Source organism: Gracilinanus agilis, chromosome 4, assembly GCF_016433145.1.
Source record: "Gracilinanus agilis isolate LMUSP501 chromosome 4, AgileGrace, whole genome shotgun sequence".
Classification (NCBI taxonomy): domain Eukaryota; kingdom Metazoa; phylum Chordata; class Mammalia; order Didelphimorphia; family Didelphidae; genus Gracilinanus; species Gracilinanus agilis.
The window spans coordinates 476,922,115-476,945,312 of NC_058133.1; the positions used below are offsets into that span (position 1 = coordinate 476,922,115).

At 41.7% G+C, this 23,198-nt stretch overlaps 1 protein-coding gene across 2 annotated transcripts in view; it reads left to right on the plus strand.

Annotated features, from left to right (window-relative positions):
• The window catches only part of SNX27 (sorting nexin 27), an 80,133-nt gene extending 57,311 nt beyond the window's left edge, over nucleotides 1–22,822 (plus strand). Inside the window, exons 7-12 of one of the 2 annotated variants that reach the window (XM_044672699.1) lie at nucleotides 2,838–3,001; nucleotides 13,531–13,620; nucleotides 17,132–17,281; nucleotides 17,648–17,776; nucleotides 18,073–18,132; nucleotides 20,671–22,822. In XM_044672699.1, coding sequence (XP_044528634.1) covers nucleotides 2,838–3,001; nucleotides 13,531–13,620; nucleotides 17,132–17,281; nucleotides 17,648–17,776; nucleotides 18,073–18,132; nucleotides 20,671–20,754 — 677 coding nt within the window. In that variant the 3' untranslated portion in view covers nucleotides 20,755–22,822. Of the gene's footprint in view, nucleotides 1–2,837; nucleotides 3,002–13,530; nucleotides 13,621–17,131; nucleotides 17,282–17,647; nucleotides 17,777–18,072; nucleotides 18,133–18,796; nucleotides 19,046–20,670 lie in introns of those variants that run through there. The other variant, XM_044672700.1, reaches the window with a different exon arrangement.
• The last annotated feature ends 376 nt before the right edge of the window (nucleotides 22,823–23,198 follow it).

Consider the following 23,198-nt stretch of genomic DNA (forward strand, 5'->3'; position numbering starts at 1 on the left):
GGGAATATTTCACATGAGATGTGCGAAAAGAAGATTATGCTACAAGGGAGGGGCTATGGGATAACAGGTGAACTGTTGATAGAGCTATGAATTGGTCCAGTCATTCTGGAAAGCTATTAAATTGTGCAATACTCTTTGCCTCAGTTAAACTGTACTAGTTCTGTAGCCCAAAGAGATCAAATAGGAAAGGGATCCATATGTACAAGAAATACTTATAGTAACTCTTTTTATGGCAGCAAAGATTTGGAAACTGAAAGGATGCCCATCAATGGTGGAATGGCTGAACAAGTTATGGTAAATGAATGTTATAGAATATTATTGTGTTGGAAGAGATGATGAAGATGATGAGTTTAGAGAAACCTGGGAAGACTTATATGAATTGATGCAAAGTTAAATGAGCTGAACTAGGAAAACAGTTTATGTAATAATTACAATATTGTAAAAATAATCAGTTTTTAAAAATTAGTTAATTCTAATCAATACAATGTCATACAACAGTTCCAGAAGATTAATGATAAAACATTCTCCTCACCTCCAAATAGAGAACTGATGAACTCTTGAGTGCAAATTAAAGGATCTTTTCTTTTTTCCATTTTTTCTTTTCTTTTCCTTTTTGTCTTTTTCTATTTTTGGATATGGCCAATGTGGAAAATTTTTTTTGCATAGTTATAAATATTTGTAATGGTTTTATTTCTCTTCTCAATAAGTAGGGTTTGGGAAAATACAGAGGGAGAAAATTAGGAACTGAAAATAAAAGAAAATTGAATTGAAATGAAATGAAATGAAAAGAGAAAGAAAAGACTCCCTAAGTGGATATGAGAGTACTTGAATCCTAATCCCAACTTTGCCTTTGCCCTATATATATTTTTCTAGCCTGGATTTCAGTTTTTTCTTTTGTCAGACGGGAAGAGTTAACTTCATCCTTCATCTTTTGATGAAGGCATATAAAGAGGGAATTTTCTGGGCTATTCTTCAGAAAGGTACAATAAGAGATTAAAACTGTTTGTTTGTTTTTTAGTTCCTGTTTATATACTGTCAGACATGGGAAGTAGCATTCTTCAGAAGACATATAATTTTGAAGAATGTCTTTGGGAATTCATTCTGATGAAAGAATCTCTCACCCCTCAATAGTGAAAATAGTTTGTTTAGAGTTGAAAACTGAGAGTCTGAAAATGCTCTAGAGTGAGAGATTTGCTTTAAATATGTTTAGTTGGCTGGTGGTTGTCCTTCATACTGGAAGAGGACCAAAATAACATCAGGGGATAATATCTTTTGATTTGTGCATAAATTGGATTTAAATGAGGCAGAGTTGTGTAAAAAATTGGATCTCTCTCTTCCAGAGTCATCTAAGTCTAATAGCAAGATAAAATTAAGGCAACTGGCAATCATTCTGGAAGCAGTGGATGAGCTTAGCCTCTTTTATGTTTAGCTAAACTCTTAAGTTCCCCAAAGCCCCTGCTTCTGCCATTTTCATGGCCATTCTCATCTGCCCTTTCCACCAGGGAAAGCCTTTATATGTCTGGGTAGACACTCCCCTAACTTACTGATGGGCTTGAGGACTGTTGGTTACTTTCATCCTGGTTTAGCCCAGAAACTTAAATGGTTTTACCAGGGTGTGGCTGCTCTGCATGCTACAGCTTCTTGGAGCCACAGATGAGAGTTGGTCAAGAGGTGGATACCAAAGATAATGTGAGGGGGGAAAAGGAGTTTTTTGGTCGAATTTATTAAAAGATGGTTGCCAGAGGATTGAGCAATTATCAGTCCTCAATTAAGAATAATCTCGAGTCAAAATTAACTTTTATGGAAGTTTATTTACAATTGAGAAGAGAGAGGAAATAAGGAAATAAGAATCTAACACAGTAGGTAAATTACTAAGATCCTCTAATTAATCCAGGTAGATCTAATTAACCCTCAGCTGGGAGTCAGAGGGCCAAAAGCCCGGATGTGAATGAAGCTCATTCACAGAGTCTATTAAAGGGAAGTTCCTTAAGAGAAGTTCAGGAAGATTCAGTCTTTAAACTCACCACGTGGACTTCTAAAGAAGATATTGAAAGCAGTCTCACCAAGGTCTCAGCATTCCAGCCAGCACTCCTCCATGAACCAGGAAAACTAGAAGACCCTGAAGAGCTCCTTCACCACCAGCCCTCTTCACTAGAAGCCAGTCTCCAGCAGAAGACCTTTTCCTTTTAAAGGGGTTACTTATGTGTCACTTCCTGTGCCTCCTCCCTAATTTGCGTGTTCAATCACAATGGACACTTCTCATAGTACTGCCTAGGGGGCATTCAGTTGATTCTGATTCGTCACCCACTCTAGCACACGTGGGTTATGGACCTCCCAAAATTGGAGGTTCTTTCACCTTTGGTGATTAAATCTAAATATGGGCAATGTAGACTTCATCTAATTATCACAGTAGGCAGCCTTGAAAAGGACTGAGCAAGCCCTCACACCAGAGATGCTAGTCTTCCCATCAGTAAAGAGCATTTGTATATAACTTATCAAAGAGTAGATCAGATATTTTAACAGGAGAGGACTTGCAAGTAGTTATTGCTATTAATAGGCTAACTGTAAGTTCCATTATTCAGGTGACAGAGAAAAGAATGACAGTCAGTTTTTAGACTAGTTTGTGAAGAGTTGAAAAGGTAGGACAGTCAAATTGTCAAGACAAATGCTTATTTATGGTACAAAAACATATCTTAATGGATCTGAACTGGTATCCTGTTCTTATCTGGGTAATAGCTTGCCATTTCTGACTTGGCCTTTGCAGTTTGAATCAGAATGATCAGTTTTCTCTTCCCCACCTGGGTCTCTGAGCTTTGTGTCTTTTCTCTAACTTGTAGTACGTAAGCTGGCTCCCAACGAATTCCCCCACAAGCTCTATGTCCAGAACTACACATCAGCTGTGCCAGGCACCTGCCTGACTGTCCGAAAATGGCTCTTTACTACAGAAGAAGAGGCACTGCTGAATGACAATGACCTTGCAGTTACCTACTTCTTCCATCAGGTGGGTACACTGGCCTCCCTGCCTGGATCTGCCTGTCTTTTCCTTTATAGGTGGTGGAGAACACTCCAAATGGGCTCTTTTGACTAGTTGATAACCTGTTGATCATAATTTCAAATGACAGAGCTGAAGACAGCTAATATCAGGCTCTAAGTGCAGAGGGTCAGGACCATATCTTATCTGCATTTTAAGTCTCCTCCATCAACCAACTCTGCTCTGTACACCTTAGGTATATAATAAATTTGTGGGATGAATGAATTTATTGAATTACACTTTGGATGACAGAATAGAATTTCATATCATTCTCAGTAGGGTAGGATAATTGGCCTCAACTTAATGGGAAAATAATGGATGAAAACATCATTAGACAGCAGTTCATGTGAAAAAGACTTTTAGGCTTAGTTAACTACAAGTTCATTGAGTCAGCAGTATGATGTTGCCAGAAAAAAACTCTGTTTTTTTGGCTAAATTAATAGGCTTTTAGTGTCTAGTATCCAGTCTAATCCAGTAAACATTTATTAAGCAACTACTATATCCTGGGGACTCTGCTAAGCACTAGAGACAATTAGTAAAAAGAAAGTTGGTCCCTGCCCTCATGGAGCTTACAAATTAATGTAGATGTGAGGTGGTACTTCAGAGTTGTTTTAATTTTCATTTCTCTTATCAGTAGTAATTTGGAGCACTTTTTTTCATATGACTATATATAATGACAATCTAATGTACAAGTCTGATGTACAAAAGGGCATGTGTTGGGAGACCCAGGAGCATCTGGTTGCATGGAGTTAAGACCAGACAAAGCAATAGAAGCAGAATGGTAACTCTCTGCCCTCTGTAGGAGGGCATTGGGAGGAGTTTAGGGAGGAGGCTTGAGTTAGCATGGTGGTAAGATTTAAGGGCAATGAGCATCTTGTTCTGGAGTTGAGACCAGCTTCATCAGGCAGGGCAGCAGACGCAGACTGGAGATTTACTAATCATTCCATGCATCACCTTTATTTCCAAAACTTCATTAGAGATATGTCCAGGAAATCAGCCTACAATGGCTGATAAGCAATTGTTAATAAAGGACTGGAGCTTCAGAGAGAAACTGCAACAGGATAGGTAGAGCTGGGAATCATCTATATAGAGGTGATAGTTAAAAACCAAGGTAGTGGCCGAGTTTACTAAAAGGGTAGAGAGGAAGAATGGTAGAGAGACCTAGAGAGAGTCTAGAGAGACCTAGAGAAAGCACCCACAGTTAAGAGTATAGTGTAGATAATGAGCCAGCAAGAGAATGAGGAGTGGTCAGAGAGAAGGCAAAGTGGGAGACAATAATGTCCAATGCAGCAGATAAACTGAGAAGGATTAGGTTTGAATAAAGCCCATCATATTTGGTACTTAAGAGATCACTGATGATTTTGTTGAGAATAATTTTAGTTGAGTAACCCATCAAAGGATGGAGGAGTGGGTAAAAGGAGAGGAATGGAGGCAATAAGTATAGGGGGAGGAAGAGGAATAAACATTTATAGAGCACTTTCTGTGTGCCACTCTTCTAAGAGCTTTATAAACATTATAGCATTTGATCCTCACAACAACCCTGGGCAATAGGTGCTGTTATTATTCATATTTTATAGATGAAGAAACTGAGGCAAACAGATGAAGTGACTTACACAGTCACAGCTAGTAAGTGTCTGAGGCTAGATTTGAGCTCAAGTCTTCAGTACTTTGTTCACTACAAAGTTTTTTAAGGAATTTGAGAGAGGAAGAAGATATAGCACAATAGCTTAAGTGACTGGTAGTGGCTAGGGAGAATTTTTAAAGATAAGGGAGATTTGGCCATGTTTAAAGGCAGTAGAGAGGGAGTCATTTGTTTGGGAGAGGTTGAAGATTCAGGGGTCTATGGGGGCACATTTGGAGGGGAGTGGTTTGTAATGCAATCCGCTAGAGAAGATGAGGGAATCAAGTGCACATTTGAAGGGTTGGAGGAAAGGAAGAGAGAGTAGGAAATAACGTCAGGGATTTTTAGATGAAGAGAACAGGAGAAGAAAGAACTTGCATCCATTGCCCTCAATTTTTTTCAGGAAAGAGGCAAGGTTGTCAGCTAAGGATGTGGAGGAGGAGAGAAGAGAATAACTTCTGTAGGAGGGGTGATAGAAAATCAGTCAGGCAGGAATGAAGGCCTGCCTTGCTGCAGCGAAGGCCTAGGTGAGATTGGATGTCATGCCTGGCTTGTTAATGGACAATGGTGGGACCATTTCTGGTTTTTTCAATAGTTCTTGGGCAGGAGCAGAAGCAATTGGTGGAAATAATCGAGGACTGAGATGTGGGAAGAAAAGAGCAGTGATAAGACAAGGGTCAAGGGATCAAAAATAAAGAACAGAGTGTGAAAAAGCAGAAGGCGTGTATAGAAGTGAAAAGTAGGACTGCCTTTTGGGTTGAAGATAGAGGAGGAGAAAATGAAGTCAGAGTAGAGTGATGGCCTAAGAAGGTACTGAGGGCATAGAAGGATTGGCAGCTCAATAAGGATGGGAAACAGGAATAGGAAAAGGTGGAATGACAGCAAATTATGGTCAGAGAGGGGAATCTCATAGTGTTTGATGAGGGAAGTGGAGCCCTTGTGGACAGTGACAAGATATGGTGTGTAAAATTCTTCTGGAGGTCTGAGATGAAGGAGGTCACGAAGGTATGGGAGATTGGGAGGTGGAAGAGACATCTCTACGAACATTCAAGTCCCCTAGTGCAAAAGCAGCAATCGAGGAGAGGGAGAGGGTGCACCAAGAAGGGAGAATAACCTGGAGTTGGTATATATAGAAGAGCCATAACCTCAATTGGGTAGAAAATCTGAGTCGTATGGACTTCAGAAGTGCCAGTTCCTGAGTAAAGGGTTAGGGTTAGAGAATCTTGTAGAGATTAAAATTAATATCCAATATTCCAAGTATTATATTTTAAAAGTTTATTAATAATAACTAAAGTAAGAGACCTAGCTATTCAGCCTGCTCTCCAGAGCAAAAGAGAGAGAACAAGGCAGAGCCTCAGAACTTATACAAAACATGACTACGCAAATGTAGACAAAAGGGAAAGCATTCTAGGTAATACAGAAAGGAAGTTTGGGTAATGTAGTTTTTAGGGGTTCAAGATTTTTCCAACTATATATTTCCCCCCTGTGATCCTATTGGGAGATCAATCTCCTCCAAAGGATCATGGAAACATAAATAACTTATAAATTGCAATAATTTGTGGATAAAAGGAAAAGAGAACAAAAGTAATGATTGCTACATTGACAAAAAGCCAATTTGGGGGCACTTTCCTTTGGCATAAAAGTATACATTCAAAACAAATGTTTTCATTCCCCCCCCCCCCCCCCACGCACAGGCATCTTCATGGTGCCTTCTCCAAACAGGTTCGCTTTCTGGATTCTGGGAGGTAGTCTTCTATTCTAAATTAGGTTCAAATTCAAATCAAAGTTCAGAACAATAACATAGTCCCCCCTGAGTAGGATAATAACAAACAGGTATCACTCAGGGATACATGACTGAGTTATAAGGTATATGAATCAATTGCAAAAAAAATCAAAAAGAGCAAAAAATCCACATAAAAGAGCAAAAATAACTAATAGATGAAATATAAAATATTAAAATTTTATGTCTAAAAAATCTAAGTAAAGGAAAAATAAACCTATAACAGGTCCTTGAGTCAGGACCTAATTAAAGTGATTTAAGCAATTGTGCACTTACCAATCAGTAGCCAGGACTACAGAAAGTTTGCCACACTATGAAAGACAGAAAAGGGACTATATTATAGGAGCAAATGGGAGCCAGGATGGCAGCTAAAGAGGTGCTTGTTAGAATGTGGTTCAGAGTATAAGAAATAAAATTAGTATAGAAGGATAGATTTTAAAATATTATGATTTTAAAAGATTTTTTGGTAGCCATTAGAAAAATGAAGCCACGTGTCATGTAAAGAGTCAGTTTAAAAGATGTGTGCTGTTACCTCCTCTCCTCATTGTTCATTGGGCACCAAGCCAGCAAAGAGGAAGTGCAAGTCCCAGTCCCTGAATTTTAAAATCCTGTCTCTGTCATCATGTAACTGACTACATCCTCATGCAATGATAGGAAGCCAGTGGGCTCATGGGAAATGTAGTTCAAAGACCACCAAATTTCCAATAACACATTCCCCCCGAGAGCCAAGGGAGACTGGTCTCCGTGAAGGCTGTTAACTTTTAAATTACAGAAATTTGGGGATAAAAAAGAAAGAGGACAAAATTAATGATTGCTAGGCACACTGACAAAAAGCCAACTGGGGGCAGTCCCCTTCGGCATAAGAGTGTACATTCAAAATAAATGCATTCAACTCCCCATAGTTCAATCAACTGCACCCCAAAGTTCATTTTGGATCTTCTTGATGCAGTTTAGGTTTCTGCAGGCATCTTTATGATGCCTTCTCCAAACAGGTTCATTGTCTGGATTCTGGGGAGATGGCAAATTTCTTATCCTGAAATTACTCTCAAAAGAATTTAAACTTTACATTACAGATTATAACACATACATTCTGATTATAAAACATACAAAACCCCCTGAGGAGAATTTCAAATAACACACTCTCCCCCTGAAGAGAATAAAGGCCAACACCCAAATAAGCTAAGGATACCTGACTGAGTTATGGGGTTGTATGAATCAATTGGCAAAAGGAGTAAAAAAGATTTAAAAAATCCAAATAAAAGAGAAAAATAACTTGTGAATTAAATGTAAAATGTCAAAATCTTATGTGCAAAAATGTAAGGAAAAATAAACTTATAGCAGGTCCTTGAATCAAGGCCCAATTAAAGTGATTTATGTAATTATGCAATAACCCATTTAGTAGCCATGACTACAGAAAGTTGCCACATTTATAAGAGAAAGAAAAGGACCAAATTTTTTGTGTGAAAAGGAAGTGTCTTTCCCTGGTCTGATTTGCTTTGACTCTCAAGGATAGGGAGAGCCAGAAGATAACCAACCTTGTGCTCATTTGGCACTATGCAGGTTAGCTTTGGGCTTCTTTAGCACTGTGCAGTGTCTCTTTTTAAATTCCCTTCTCCTGGGATCAGACAGAATCATTAAGCAAAGTCCCATAGTCTTTTTTTTTAAAGACAGTTAGTGGCATTATTCTATAGTCTAAAGCTTTTTGGGTATGCATTTACATTAAAATAAAAGTACTTTAAACTTATATTAATGCAAAATAAAAGCCAAAAGAGTAATATTGATTACATGTACTTCAGAGTACTCAAATACTATATTGCAAATGAATAATAAAAAAATGCTTTAAATTTCAAAAATATATAGCTTATAATCAGTGACACACTGTGTCAGCCAAGGAGAGGTAGAATACAAAGATTCTTCATGAAAGAATGAGATCCATTTCCTTTTTAAACTTGACCATGAACCACTGTATGAGTGCAAATGATTTTTATAAAATAACAGATAGTTTTTTAAAAAAAATAGTAGTAGAGTAGATAATGCACATTCAAATAAAGTACCAAATTCCCATAGCCCAGTTATTGACAATGGCAAATAAACCCATTATTATATAGGATTCACATCAGTTTATATATATCCACTTGCGATGTGACATCTGCCCATCTCAACCTCACCCCCCCCCCCTCGCTTCCCAGTCTTACATTTAGCTAAAACAAGCCTGTAGTTCATTGGTGGTTGTGACACAGGCTGTAGAACCTTGATCCTGGAATCATGGCACCTGGCTTCAGATCCCCCCTCTGATAATTATTGAATGTGTGACCATGGGTGAGTCATTTAATCTCCATAGCCCTCAGTTTTCTGATCTGTGAAACGAAGAGTCAAACTAGATGACTCTGCTCTAGGTCTGTAGTGCTGCTATCCCATTACTGGTTGTGCCTTAGCAAACTTTTATTAAGCTCCTGTTGTATGGAGACATGTCTCACTGCTGGGGCCTTTCTCAGCAGCTACAGCTAGGGTCCAGCTTGGTGTCATCAGAGGGTTCAATGTCAAAAACAGCTATTTGTAGTTCTCACATTCATTAAGAACCTACCATTTTCAAGATGAGACTGTGCAAAGTGTGAGGCACACAAATGCAAGTAAAAAGACCAGTAGTCCCTATCTCCAAGGAGCTTATAATCTGATGAGGGAAGACAGGCCACAAATGGGAGCTGATACCAGGGGGAGAATTTTCAAGAAGTCCCAAAGCAGGGCAGCTCCTGGGAAATGGGGAGAGGACTGTTCTAGGCTCCCTCAAGTACTCAGGTGGACTACATTTGCAAGTTAGTGAGAGTTCCCAGTAATGAGCTTTCTGGGGGCAGGGAGGCATGGTGAGGCCCAAAGATGTCCAGAAGCAGTGCAGTGGGGAAATCCTCTGCCACTTACCCTCAGGGTCCAAGGCTTTCTCTGTTGGCTCTACAGATGAACCCTTGCATGGGTGGCCTCTTCTTGATCAGGGTGGGAGGCCCTGGGAGCAGTGACTGTCTTACTTTACTCTTAGTATTCCTGACACTTAGCATGGTGCTTTGTACCCAATAAGCACTTACTAAATGCTTTAATTGAATCAGTCCCTGTTCTTATGGAACTTCCATTCCAGGAACAAGAACAAATCTAAGAACAACTGACTATAAGAATATTTCAGGATAAATGCTTTAGAAAGTTGAAAAACAAAGTGCTATAATAAGATTCAAAGTGGGAGGTCATTGTTTAAGGAGGGAATTTGGAGGAGGTACTGTCAAGGACCTTTCCATTGAATTACTTGTTAAAGGTAGGAATTCAGTAAGTGAAAAGGAGGAGGACACTTTAATAATTTTTTTCAAACCCATGCCCTTCTGTCTTAGTATCAGTTCTAGATTTGAAAATTTGAATCCAGGTCCTTCTATCCAGTGCGCTACATAGCTGCCCCAGGACAATTTAATTCCATAGAATAGTAATGAGAGTAGAAATGAAGGCAGGAGAGCCCAGTTCATGTTCAGGAGGCAGAGAGTGTCCAATTTGATTAGAGCATAGAGTTTATAACTGTAGAGATGTGGCTGGGAAAAAAAATCACAAAATCTCAAAGTTGGATGGGATTTCTATGACTGTTTAAGCCAAACTCTTGGCTCCATCCCATTGCAGTTGCCTCTACAATGTACTTGTCCTATGATCCTCAGAAGATACCCAATGGGGAGGGATTCAGTATCTCCTGAGGGGAGCCTATTCTGCTTAATAGCTCTAATTATAAGGAAATTTTTTCCTTAATGAAACAGAACCTACTTTAAAAACAACAACAACAGCAACAAAAACCAGAACAGCTAGGTGGTTCAGTGGATCAAGAGCCAGGCCCAGAGACAGGGAGGTCCTGGGTTCAAATATAGCCTCAGACATTTCCTAGCTGTTTGACAAAACACAGTGTTGATTCTAAGTTGGAAGGTGAGGGTTTAAAAAAACAAAAACAAAAAACTCTTACCTTCTGTCTTGGAATTTATACTGAGTATTCAAAGACAGAAGAGCAATAAGGGGTAGGCACTGGAAATTAAGTGACTTGTCCAGGGTCACATAGCTAGGAAGTATCTGAACATTTGAACACAGAACCTTCTGGCTCTCTATCCACTGAGCCATCTAGCTGCCCCAGAATCTGCTTTTCTGTAGCTTCTATTCATTGCTTCTAATTCTGTGCCTTGCAATCAAGATCATTAAGTCTAATCCCTTTATCTTGTTGGAATCCTTCAAATACTTGGAAGATAGCTATAATGCTCCACTAAGTCATATTTTTCTCCACAAGTGGAACTTCCCCAGGTCCTAAGAGCTTTGAGACCCTTTCTTCCTCAGAACCCATTCCAGATGAACAATGTCTATCTTAAAAAATGAAGTTGCCAGAACTGAACATGAACTCCAAATGTTGTCTGTCTGAACATCCCAAAACTATCTTCTTCTCTGGTCTTGGATGCTTGTCTTCTTTTTCGCTTTCTTGGCTGTGGTATTTACTGGTTACTAATGTTGAATTTGTAGTTTGCTTGAATGCTAGGTCTTTTTTTTTTTTTTTCAGATGTACTGCTATATAACAGTACTTCTCCAATTTGTTCTTATGAAGTTGTCATTTTCAACCCAAATGTAACCCTTTATATTTATTGCTATTAAAATTTCCTCTTACTTGAACCACAGTGTTCTAACTTTTCAATAATTTTTTAAAGTGCAATTTTCTTTTTTAATTAGCAAAAGTCTGCCTTTTTACCTTCCCACTCCAATACACCCTCCCTTCAGTAGAGAACAAAAGAAAAATAAAACCAGTTACAAACCTATTGCAAACATCCAAATGGGAAGACATTTGCAGCTACTGACCCATATGACTGTGTCCTCATCTGCATAAACTTTGTAAGAATGTTCTAACTATATGTTAAAGGTGTCTTTGATGAGAATATGAGAAAAGAAACAGGCTTTTGTTGCCTATTTTCTACAGTGGACCAATTTTCAGTCTCACAATTGACTAAGAAGTATGGGAAATATAAGGTACTACTTATTATATTATTGCTTGGTTATAGAAAAGGATTTGATCCAGTAAAATCATATTAAAGATTTTTTTCCAATAAGTTATCCTTCATGCATAAAGATAATATAAGATGTAATTTTAAGAATCTTTTAGTTATCAATAGTAAACATGTTATTAAACAGGGAGAAACAGCCTTGGAAAAAGTGCTCACAGTGTTACTGGGAATAGCTTGCACAATATCTGAAGAATGAGGAATTCTTTCTTGACAGATGCTCCTATTTGTGAATGAAGAGTATGATAGAGCTCCCCAATGAAATCACAACCATGCCATTTCAGTGATCCCAAACTCTTCTCTTACATTAAAACCCATATTTTCAGCACCAATATTTGGCTGGTGGTACTGTTTGGTTGTGAAGCTTGCAATCCCAGTTCCCAGAGAATCAGAATTAAAGGTGATGGAGAGGCAGGAGAGAAATACATGGTAGTTGTCAGCAGGTTACAGCACATCACTAGTAATGACTGTGGGCCAGAAGTGGAGAAGCAGGTGTGTGATTCAGTAAGAGAGAGAGCAGTAACATGGATAATCCTGAGTGTTGTATCCATCACCAGTTGTTCCTACAAAATAGTAAAGATTTAGAGGGTATGTCCCCCTGGAAGATTTCTGGATAAACACAGACATGAATCAGAAAAAATGGAGAAGACTGATTTTGATGAGGTGCCATTGACTCCTCAGTCCACGAACTAGAAGAACAAAGCCCTTCGCATCTAGGAACTGTTGGGGATACAGATAGAATAATCAGTTCCTGCACTTAAGAAATTTACAGACTTGAGAGTTAGCATGGCATGGTAGATAGATCCAGACTCTCAGGCATGGAGACCTGGGTTCAAGTTTGTCCTCTGTGTGTGAACTTGAAGAAGTCATTTAATTTCTTAGTGATTCAGGCTCTGTGCTATACAGAGGAGGTGCTGATCTGCTAGGTAGAGGAAGTGCCTGCATTGGTATTTCAGAGGCTGGGTAAAGGTCTTGTAGGAGTGAAGTTATTTATTAGGAGGTAGCCATAATATAATGGACAAAGCATTGGACTTAAAGTCATCAACCTGAAGTTGGAAAACCAGAGGCAAGTCACACAATCGAGCTATGAAATAAAGATGATAAAGCTTGAAGCACTCATCTCTATATATAATTGTTTTGGAAGAAAGAACTTGGTAAAGTATTGTTTTGTTTTGTTTTGTTTTAATCCTTACCTTCTGTCTTAGTATTGATTCCAAAACAGAAAAAGGGTAAGGGCTAGGCAATTGGGGTTAAATGACTTGTCCAGCGTCACATAGCTAGAAGTGTTTTTGAGACCTGGTTCTAGCCACTGAGCCACCTAGCTCCTCCCCTAAAGTTTTAAAAGCATGGTATAAATGTGTTTCTTTTTTATGTGCTTATCTACTGGCAAGTTATATCCTCTCAGTAGATTGTAAGTTCCTTGAAGACAGGGACTGTTTCATTCACATCTTGGCATTCCTATCAACTAACATGGTGCTTTGCATTTTAATAAGTACTTACTGATGTTTGCCGAATTTAATTACTTTATACACATGAATAAAATGCATATTAGAATGATAAATATAGCATTAGTACTGAATTCTAGATTAGATAATGAAAAGATCACTGTCAGGTGAGGGTTTCAGGAAGGTTAAACTTCTCAGTTAGGTCTTAAAAAATTAGTATGATTTTGATAGAGATAACTGGGAAGGAGGCCAAGGAGGAAAGAGGTGCTCCTTGGAAGGTGAGTAGTGGCTTAGTTTGACTGACACATAACATGATGGAGGTTACTGTGAGATAAGGCTAGAGAAGGAAACTGGGGCAAATTAGAGATAGTCTTGAATATTAAGCTAAGAAGTTGAGTCTTTTTATCTAGTAGTCAGTGATTGTTGAATCAGTATGCCCAACACTAGTTTGTGAAAAGCAAATAATGATTATTACAATAGTGAAAATGGTCAGAATGAATAGAATAACTCTGGGAATTAATCTGTTCCTCCATTGTTCTAAAGAGTTAACTTCATAATAATTTGTTTCTTTCCTTTTTTCCTTGCTTATCTTTGGATATCAGGCTGTTGATGATGTGAAAAAAGGTTATATCAAAGCAGAGGAAAAATCGTACCAGTTACAGAAGCTTTGTGAACAGAGGAAGATGGTTATGGTAGGTTTGGGTTCCCTCTAATTCTGGATTTGAAATTCCCTGATGGCAGAATATCTTACACTAGTGCATTTGTAGGGGAGCAGTGTAATTCTGGTGATACAGTTCTGACTAGGGAGTTGGAGCTGGGGTTTTGCCTTGGCCTTATTCATTGAAAGATTTTGAATGATTTATTGGCCCACTAGGTGTGCTTAGTTTGCCTCTCAATGTAAGTAATGCTCCCTGTTCCAAAAATCTCTTCTTAGGCATTGTAATGGGGGCCTTTGAAGTATGGATGTAGCTTTTTGACTTTTCCCTAAAACTTAATGCCTAAAGAGATGTCCAGAGATATAAAGAGAACTGCCTTGCCAAGGTTTGCACCACCTATTCAGTAAAATACATGTTTTCTTTCCCCATACCCTTCTAGCTCTCAAACCAAGTTGGTTGAATTTCAGTTTTTGTTGAAGGTAGAATGTAGAATAGTGTTCTCATTTCTGACTTGCTTTCTAAAGATTGAAATTGGGTATAAATTATTTCATCTCGTGCTGGGGTTCTCCAACAGCCCAATTTCCTTTTGCAGAGCTGACAGACAAGAGATTTCCATGTAAGTCTGGGAATTGGATGGGAAAAATAAGCTTAGTGGGCATTTTTAATACTAGGTTTGACCCTAGACAGGTTGTTTTGGTAATTTAAATTCCTCCGAAGAGGACCTTGACCTGCTTGCCAGAAGTGTTCTGCTCCAGTAAGCCCAGAGTCTTTGCTTTAATGATTCTTTTAATTCGATATTTGCCTACCTTGTTGAATATTGAACACTTGTAAAATGTCCCTTACTATACTTTTCACCTTGAGGAAAGTACTTTGTAAGCTATAAAATAATATATACATGGGGATTGGCTGTTATTGTTTGGTTTGACATAGTGTTTAAGGCAAAGACTTTTAACTTTTAGTGCCTTGGGCTAAAGATTTTATAACGCCTAAGAGGAAATGTGTTGTACATCTATGTTCCTCCCCTCTATAAAATAAATAAAACCCCACCTTTGTTGTGTGGAAACTTTGGGTTTGCCTTAGATTTCTAAACCTCTCATCCTTTGACCAGACCTATATCCATCCCTTCCCTTTCTAAGTTTTATGACAAATTGCATGCCATCAGTTTCAGATCATTTTCTCCCCACCCCCAAACAGCCCTTAAAATAGAGATTCATCTAGCCTAACTATCAATAATATGGAATTAGGGCTTAATCAATGATACGTGTAAAACCCAGTAGAATTGTGCATCGGCTAAGGGAGGTCAGGGGAGTTTGGGAAAGAACGTGAAATATGTAAATATGGGAAAATATTCAAAATAAAAATAAAAATGGAAAAAAATTAAAAAATAAAAATAGAGATTCAGCTCAGGATGATTGGACCTGCTGGTCCAGGAGGCTGATTATCTGCCCTTTTTTAAAAATGTGCTTTTACGAGACTTCCCCACTCATCCTCACCAAAGCCCTAGATGTTCTTGGTCTTCATTTAGGTTATGATCTAAAATGTCTCCCCCTTAAACTCTATTACCTTCCAAGGGGGATGTAGATGGTAATAACTCACCTTTCTATAAGCACTTTGAGGTTGAACATTTTCCTTACAACAGGCAGCTCTGTGAGAGGTAAGGAGTATGAGGATTCACCATTTGGCAGATGAGGAAATGGAAGTTGAGAAGTTTTGGGACCCCCTGTGGTCACACAACTAGGACATGTCCAAGGGGACTTTGGCCTCCATCTCTGTTGATTCTAGGGCCCATCCCTGTTTTCTGCTGTACTTCATTGTCTCTCAGTAACAAAAGCACACAGGAAGAGCCAGCTTTAGGACTCCCAAAATGCTCTGAGAACTGTAGAAATCTTACCAAAGCATTTTTCTAGCTGAATCTGCTTTTTATTCAGCCTGTAGAGAGCTTCCGATAAACATGCTGAGAGACTGAATCTCTTTCTCCCCAGATTCCCTGTCTGTGGGTACCACCAGCATAGGCAGAAGAGACAAAAGAAGGTTGGGGGAGGAGGAGAAGAGAGTGGCAGCCAGAGCCACTACTGTGGAATAGAGATCCCACCAGGGCCCTTTACTTGGGCTTCCCTTGTGACTTCTTTTGCCATCCTAAGACTGACTTTATTATTCATTTTTGCTTTTGTTTTTTTTTATTAACATGGAAATATTGAATGAGGAGGGGAGGGGCACGTAAGGTGATTTGCCTAGGGCTTTCCACTCCCTTAGAGGAAACTTTCGTGACATCTAGTTGCCTCAGCCATTCTTTGGCTCCAAAGTCTAAGAATTTCCTCCTCCTGTGCTAGAGTTGTAACCTTTTTTGTTGTCATTCCCTCCTTCCCCCCATTAAGATAGCTAGCTGCCAACTTCACAGGGCATTCCAATCTTCTTGCCAGTCTAAGAGGGAGGGGGAGAGTGTGTGTGTTTAGGGTATGGGGGGAATGTTTTATCTTTGGCATTCTGTTAACATCCCCAGTTCTCTCAGTTTGTTTGATGACTTATCATTGGGGGTGTGAAGGCTCAAGGTGATGGAATTGTTTCTTGGAGGCCTCTCCTGGAGTTAGGATAGAATTGGAAAAACCTTTCTTCAGGGTTTCACAGAACTCTCCTTACCTTCCTCTGCATACAGCATTTAGTTGGGGAAACAGCTAAAGTGGGGATCCTGGGCAATGAGGCTGTATTTAACTAGAGGAGAGCCAGGCCCTAGGGAGGGCCTAGGTTCAGGAGCATTGAGGGAGGAAGGCCTTCCTTGGATTAGATTTGTGGCCTTGTGCACCAGTCACCTGAGAAGCAGCCAAGCAGAGAGGGTCCTGGACTCGAGGAGAACCCCAGTTTGAGTATTTGTTCTCAAATTCAAAAGCTGTGTGACTGTGGTCAAATCTTTTACTTGTGCACCTCAGTGACACTCAAATGAGAGTGCTTTGGGCTTTATGATCCACAAGAAGTGCTCTATACATGTCAGTAATCATTATTATCTATAGATTCCCATTAAATTCAAATCCAAGCATTTTTAGGAAATCCCTATAGGGAAGACCTTGACAACCTACATGCTTAGGGTGCTGTCTTCATCATCTCCAGCTGAGATTGCTATCTTCCCTGAGGCTCCTTCAGACTGGAGGAAACAAAGGAGAGAGGTGGTGGTGAAACCTTCTTTCCTGAATGTGCTTAATATTAATAACGGGATGATTCGTATTGGTCTGGGCTTTATGAAGGGAAGGAATGAGAGTAAATGACTTTAAAGTGCTTCTACTGCCCTTCCTGGCAGCATCTCTGGGTCCAGGGGAAACCAGGTAAGAGAAAGGGGCATTCCTCCCTTGTTTAACAGATGAAAAAGGGGCTTAAATATGTCAGGCTTTGATAGCAACTCGGGTGCAGAAGGAAGCTTAGGCCGCGGGTCTCCAGGCATGGAAGGAGTAGTCTCTCTTCTAGATCCTTCTGTGTCTTGTGTGCTGTTCTTTCCTCCTAGCTTCTCAGTAGGAATTTGACTTCATAGTGATACAGCTTTACCCCTTCCTCTCCCCAGTACCTCAACATGCTTAGGACCTGTGAGGGCTACAATGAGATTATCTTCCCCCACTGTTCCTGTGACTCTAGGAGGAAGGGGCATGTCATCACAGCCATCAGCATCACGCACTTTAAGCTACACGCCTGCACAGAAGAGGGACAGCTTGAGGTGAGAGCCATGCAGAAGGCTGGGGGCAAGCGAGGGGAGAGGATTCCCACAAGAAAAAGGATCCGTGCCTGGTATGGACCTGATAGCAGGATCATCGGCCATACTTTGAGCCCTTCTCTTTAGGAGAGAAGCGAATCACAGGTGTGGCCCCGGGGCCAGCCAGCCGCCAGGAGGCCTCCTTTGCCTCCCGTCTTAATTGTCCAGCTGCCGGTGCTGCAGTCTTCCTTCCTGGGTGGCCCTGGCCTCGGCCTTCTCCTCTCCATCCGTCCCCTCTCCCCTCACTGCTGCCGGAGCCAGACTCCTTTGTTGGACCATCTCCAGCTCAGAATCGCTGGCCTGCTCTGACTGTTCTTCTCTGATGTTCAGAACCAGGTAATAGCGTTTGAGTGGGATGAGATGCAGCGATGGGACACAGATGAAGAGGGCATGGCTTTCTGTTTTGAATACGCAAGAGGAGAGAAGAAGCCTCGATGGGTTAAAATCTTCACCCCATATGTGAGTGGTCAGAGGGGCTGCATGGTCTGGAAAGGCTGGTGGATGGCTAAGGAGAGTTGGGCATTGCTTGTCCCTCCTGGCCCGGTGGGAGATGGTGGGGGATGGAGCCGAGGCCTCCTCTCAGGCAGCCCCGAGGAGGAGCCTCCCCTCTTTCCTGCCAGGTGCTCTCCACCCACATCCTTGTCTTTCCTCTCCTGCGGGAGCTGGGGGCGAGCTGGGGGCGAGTCTGGGGGCAAGCGCGGCCGGGGTCAGGGCCTGCAGTGAGGAGGTGCTAAATGCTGCCACTTCTCTTTCAGTTCAATTACATGCATGAGTGCTTCGAGAGGGTGTTCTGCGAACTCAAGTGGAGGAAAGAGGTAACTCAGAGCTCTTCCCATTGGTCTTTGCTTCTTTGTGCAGAGGATTGTGGGCCGGCGCCCCGGCACCCCGGCGCCGCTCCCTCCTCTGCTTTTCACTAGCCCCCACGAGTTGCCACTGCGGCAGCCCACAGCCCAGGGCAGCACTGCAAGAGACACTGGCGTGGGCTGGTCAGAAACCAGGCTGAGCCGGGGAAGCCCCCCAACAAACCCTGGCGTTCATGGCCCCTGTTCTGCCTTGGTGTCTTCTGATCTTTCTCCTCCCTTTGCCCCCAGTATGTCAGGGCTAAATCAGGAGCCCAGGCCCACAAGAGCTGCCTGATCCGGAATAGTCTCTCCTGCATAAGGGTTCAGGTTTTTGCTGCTTCTCTGACAGTTCTTGTCTGGGGAAGTGCTAGGGATGGTCTCCTAAGAAGAAGCACTCTGGTTTCTCCTGGCCGTTTACTCTCCAAGAACAGCTCCAACAGCCTGTGGAATCAAAGGGGGCTTCCCAGTGTAGTGAAAGAGGTTGGCCAGAGACGGAAGGCCTGGCCCTGGGCTCCCCTCCCCCAAGGCGTTACCTGCACATCTGCTGTGTCACAGCTATTCCACACTGGAACGTGTGTGACACTCCCAAGGCTCCCTCGTAACCAGGATTTTGTTTTTTTCTCTTTTTTCCTTTCAGAACATTTTCCAGATGGCCAGGTCACAGCAGAGGGATATGGCCACCTAGCCCTCTCCCTTCCTTTCCCTTCCTTCCCTTGACACAGTCCTTCTCCCCCTTCCACTCCCTGTCAGACAGAGTAACCATTAACACTTACAAAAGAGGAGAAAAAGGAAAAAAAAGAAAAGTCATTGTATTAAAAAGCCCTAAACTGAATATTAATAACCCCCTTTGTGAATTTCATGTCTATGGAATTGAGCTGGTAGAAAACATAGGATGGTCAGCGCCAGAAGCCAACCAAGTTGTCATACGGAAAACAAACGCGCCCAACTAAGCCACCAAAGGCGTTTTTGTCTTTTGCCCAGGCCTCACACCAACAGACTCTCCTTGGACTATATTTTTAAAACTGGAACTACGAACTCCATCCATTTGCACTGTTCAAACATATATATGTATGTATGTAAAAAAAAATTATATATATATATATACACACACACACAGATTAGCTGCACGTATATACATATATATATATATATTTCTTTTTAAATTTCATATTGACGGCAGTACCTTTTTTAGCTTGCATTTTTACACACCTTTCACCAGGTTTCATTACTCTTGTCTCTCTTGCTCTTTTTTCCTTTGAAACAAACTTTAAAAAAATTACAGGGAAAATACCTCTCCTCGTGAAGGACTTGAAAAGTTTACAACCTGCTTGGGTTTTGTATTTCTTCCTTTATTTGCGTTGGGTGCAGTTTCTGGCTAGAGGTTGACATGGAGCCTAAAAGGCAAGGGAAGCATGGTTCTTTTTGCCTTCCGAGAGCAGAGCTGCTGGGAAAGGGAAAGGGATAGCTAAAGGAATAGCCCGACAGGGACAGTGTGCTTAGTCAAAAGACTCAATCAAGGCCTCTTCTTGGCTCAGAGAAAGATGCTCCAGTCCCCATATCCCTTTTATTCCTTACCTTTCCCCAGCTATATTCCACCTCTCTTCCCTGCTTCTCTGAGGACCTTTCTCAGGCTTCACCAGTATCGTGGGCTTATGCATTGAGATATGGAGTGGACATAGGATATTGTTCTGGGTGGTCCATTTCCTCCAAAAAAAACAAGCAAGCCTTGTGGTGATCATGTTCCTCTGTCTGCCCTCAGAATCATTTTTGCCAGGAACAGTGGTGTGGTAAAAGACAGTTCTAGACCCAAGAGTTTTAGACATGAAACTTGGCTTTGAATGGAGGAAGAAAAAAGAAGTAATACCCTGTACATCTTATGAACACCTTGCCCAACCAGAGCACCATCATCCCTATCTGTTAACAAGGTTTAGAATAGCTTCCTGGGGCAGCAGGGCTAGAGAGGGATTTGTGCATGGTGAATAAGTGATAATACCCTCAACCCTTTGCTTTGCTAACTGACCCCAACCTCCACTATCTAAATCAGTTGCGATCCCAGGCAGGAGCCCCATCACAGAAAACGTGGATGACAGAAACTGAGAAACACAGGGAAAAGGGCAACCTTTTCCACCCAGAGAGCCCATTCTGACTTGTTAGACCTATCAGACAAAATAGCTGCTTTTGAGGGGCTCTGTGTGGTGAGGCATTCACAACACTAGGGTAGCACCTGATGCTCCAGGTAATACTTTTCAATCTCTTGTTGCTTCTCTCCCCCCCCCCCAAAAAAAAAAAACCCAAATCCTGAGGGGAGTCTGGTCAGTTTTATGGAAAGTCATTCTAACGTTGACTGTTGTCTGTCTTGAGCAGGGCTTGGAGGGATTTGGAATGTATTTTTATGATTCATATTTCAAAACCAGAAATGTGTTTGCAGAAAGTTGTGAGTCTGCTTTTCTTACTCTCTTTCCCACTGTATTTTCCTGGCATCTCCCCACCTGGTGATTTGGGTCTGCATAGAACACCTCTCCACTGCTAACACTGCTAACTCAGGTGGACTTGGAATCAGACTTTGCAGAACTCAAGAATGTGCTGAAAGCTTAAAGTTGCAGGAAGCGACTCCAGATTTGAAGGCTTTCTCACAAGATTAACTTTGTCATTTGGGTTTTTAACCAATTTAAGACGAGCCAAAAGCTTTGGAAAGAGAAAATGTTGGTTTCTTCCTCCAAGTCGCTAGGAGGTTTTTGGCCATAGTTATGTTCATGATAGAAACCTGCCCTTCTCTGTCATGGGGAGGGACAGACCCACTAGAGAATCCACAAATAGAAACGTTGCTGGCTTCAGAATAGTGAGAGACACATAGTTAATGCCATTTGGATTTGTCTGCCCTCTTTGCACGGTGGTAAAAAGACCCAGCACTGGGGAGGAAGAGATGAGGAAGCAATGCCTTCCAGATAACATAGTCTTGCTTTTCTTTTTAAATTTACCTCCCTAAATCTCTATGGTATGCTACAGCTGCTGTGGGCCTTTCTTGACACTGTACATTGTTACCCCTTTGTGCTTTGGCAGTCAGGGCATAGGGCCCTATGGAAAAATGCCCCAAAGGCTGGATGTTATGGTATGTGGGCAATCCCTCTCTTGAAGCTGCCTCATGAACAAAGAAAGCATCCCATTTGCAGTAGGGATGAAGAGAGTTGGGGCTCCCCACCCCCAGTTATACCTCAGGTTTCTGGTGGCAAAGGTCAGCATGGCCCCAGGAACTTACAGGTTAGGAAAATGAGCCCCTCTCTCCATGAGCCAGTGTTGGTTAGATCTGACAAGCTTCTCTTCCTCCTTTGCAGTTCCCTCTGCTCCTTTCCTTGCTGGGGCTGGCACAGTCCAAATGTATCCCCCAGTAGAGCCAGCAGGGTCTTACTGGCCCCACTTCCTCCCATTTCTCCGAGGCAAGTGCAGAGAGCTTTGGAGACTGAGGAAGAGAATGGCCCTGGGCATACTCCTGCTTTCGAGGGAGGTGTCCTTTGGCCCCGTCTCCCATTTCCCAAGGCCCATCATCTTCAGCTAGTCTCCATGACTTTACACTTTGCCTAAGCTTTTGATAATTTTTGAATGGTTCTGTGCTTTTCCTGGCTCCATTCCTAAATCCCCTCGAGAATCCGCTCAGCTACGGTACAGATCGGAGGGTGTTCATGGTGACTTCTAGGCCTGGGCCGAGTTCTGATGGAGGAATCGGAATCCAACTTCCACAGTCCCAACCCGGCCTGCTTAAATAACTTTTGTGTTGACTGGGCCAGGTGAGTCCCCTACAGGCTTACCTTAGTTTCCCTTTTAGGCCCAACTCAGTCTCTAGAATAGCAGGCTAGGGGTCCTCCAAGGGGCTTTTTCTGTCCTGTTCCTAAGTGCACCAGCTCAGGGGTCCAGCTCCTAGGCAGCACTTTTCCCCAGTCCTGGTCGGTTTATAGATCTCGGGGAACCTTCCTCACTCTTCTGCTAAGGAGACTGCCATACCGTAAGGCTGGGCCAGGTTGATTATTGGCATCTGAGGAGCCTAGAGCTGGATCTCCGTATGCTTCCTGGTATTCCTTCCCATACTCAGCGGCACTTTAGGAGGAAGAAGTGGTAGTGTGCCTAGAGGAAGAGCAAGTTTTTGCCGTTAGGGGTGGGTATTGGGGATACACTGACGTCCCCTTCCCCCCCCCCCACCTTCTCTCTCTTCACACCACTTTCCCCCAGATCCAAGCATGTTTTTTCCAGGCCTCATTCATACCAGGACAGCATTGGGTTGCTTTCCAAGATAATAATTTGGAATGCATGGACAGTCTAGGACTTTGGAGAAGGAACTTAAAAGAAGAGAGAGTGGAAGGTTTGGGCCAACTGCTAACATGGAAACCAATGTTGTATCATGTTCTCCCTTTTGAACTTATGATCTGGTCTCAGCTTTCCCCAGGCCATGCACTCTTTTAATTTATTTGAGACAAACTTAATTGTATTTTCACTGCAGTATCTTGTATTTTTTATTTGTGATTTAAGAAATGTGAAGAGAAAACACACAATGGCTAACAGTGTTTCTTTCATTCCTTGTTCTAGAGCTAACCACTCTAAAATTGTTTGGTAATGTCACTTAGTGTAATTAATTGTAACATATTCTTTTAAATAAATTGATTTATTGATGAAAGGGCTCAGCTTTCTGCTCCTCCTTGGGGTTGGGCTATGGGTAAAGAAGGGCCTCTGAGTTCAAAGACTAGGGAGAGACCCTTTGTGATTCTCAAGAGCCCTTAATCAGGACCAAGAGATTTTATTTCAAAGATGGCTTTGACCAGAAGAGGACCATCACTGACAGTGGCAGGTGGGAATAACCAAAGATTGGACAAGAGAAAAGGAACTCGGATCTGGACTACCCCCAGTAGTCTCTGACAAGACTTTTGGAATTGTTGAGGCAAGGGGAACACTCAGTCTAAAAATGAGAGTCCAAGTAGTTGAGGGAAAAGAAATCTGAAGATGGTTTTAGAGCTGGATGGGACCTGAACAGCCCTTTAGTCCAGCCCTTCCCA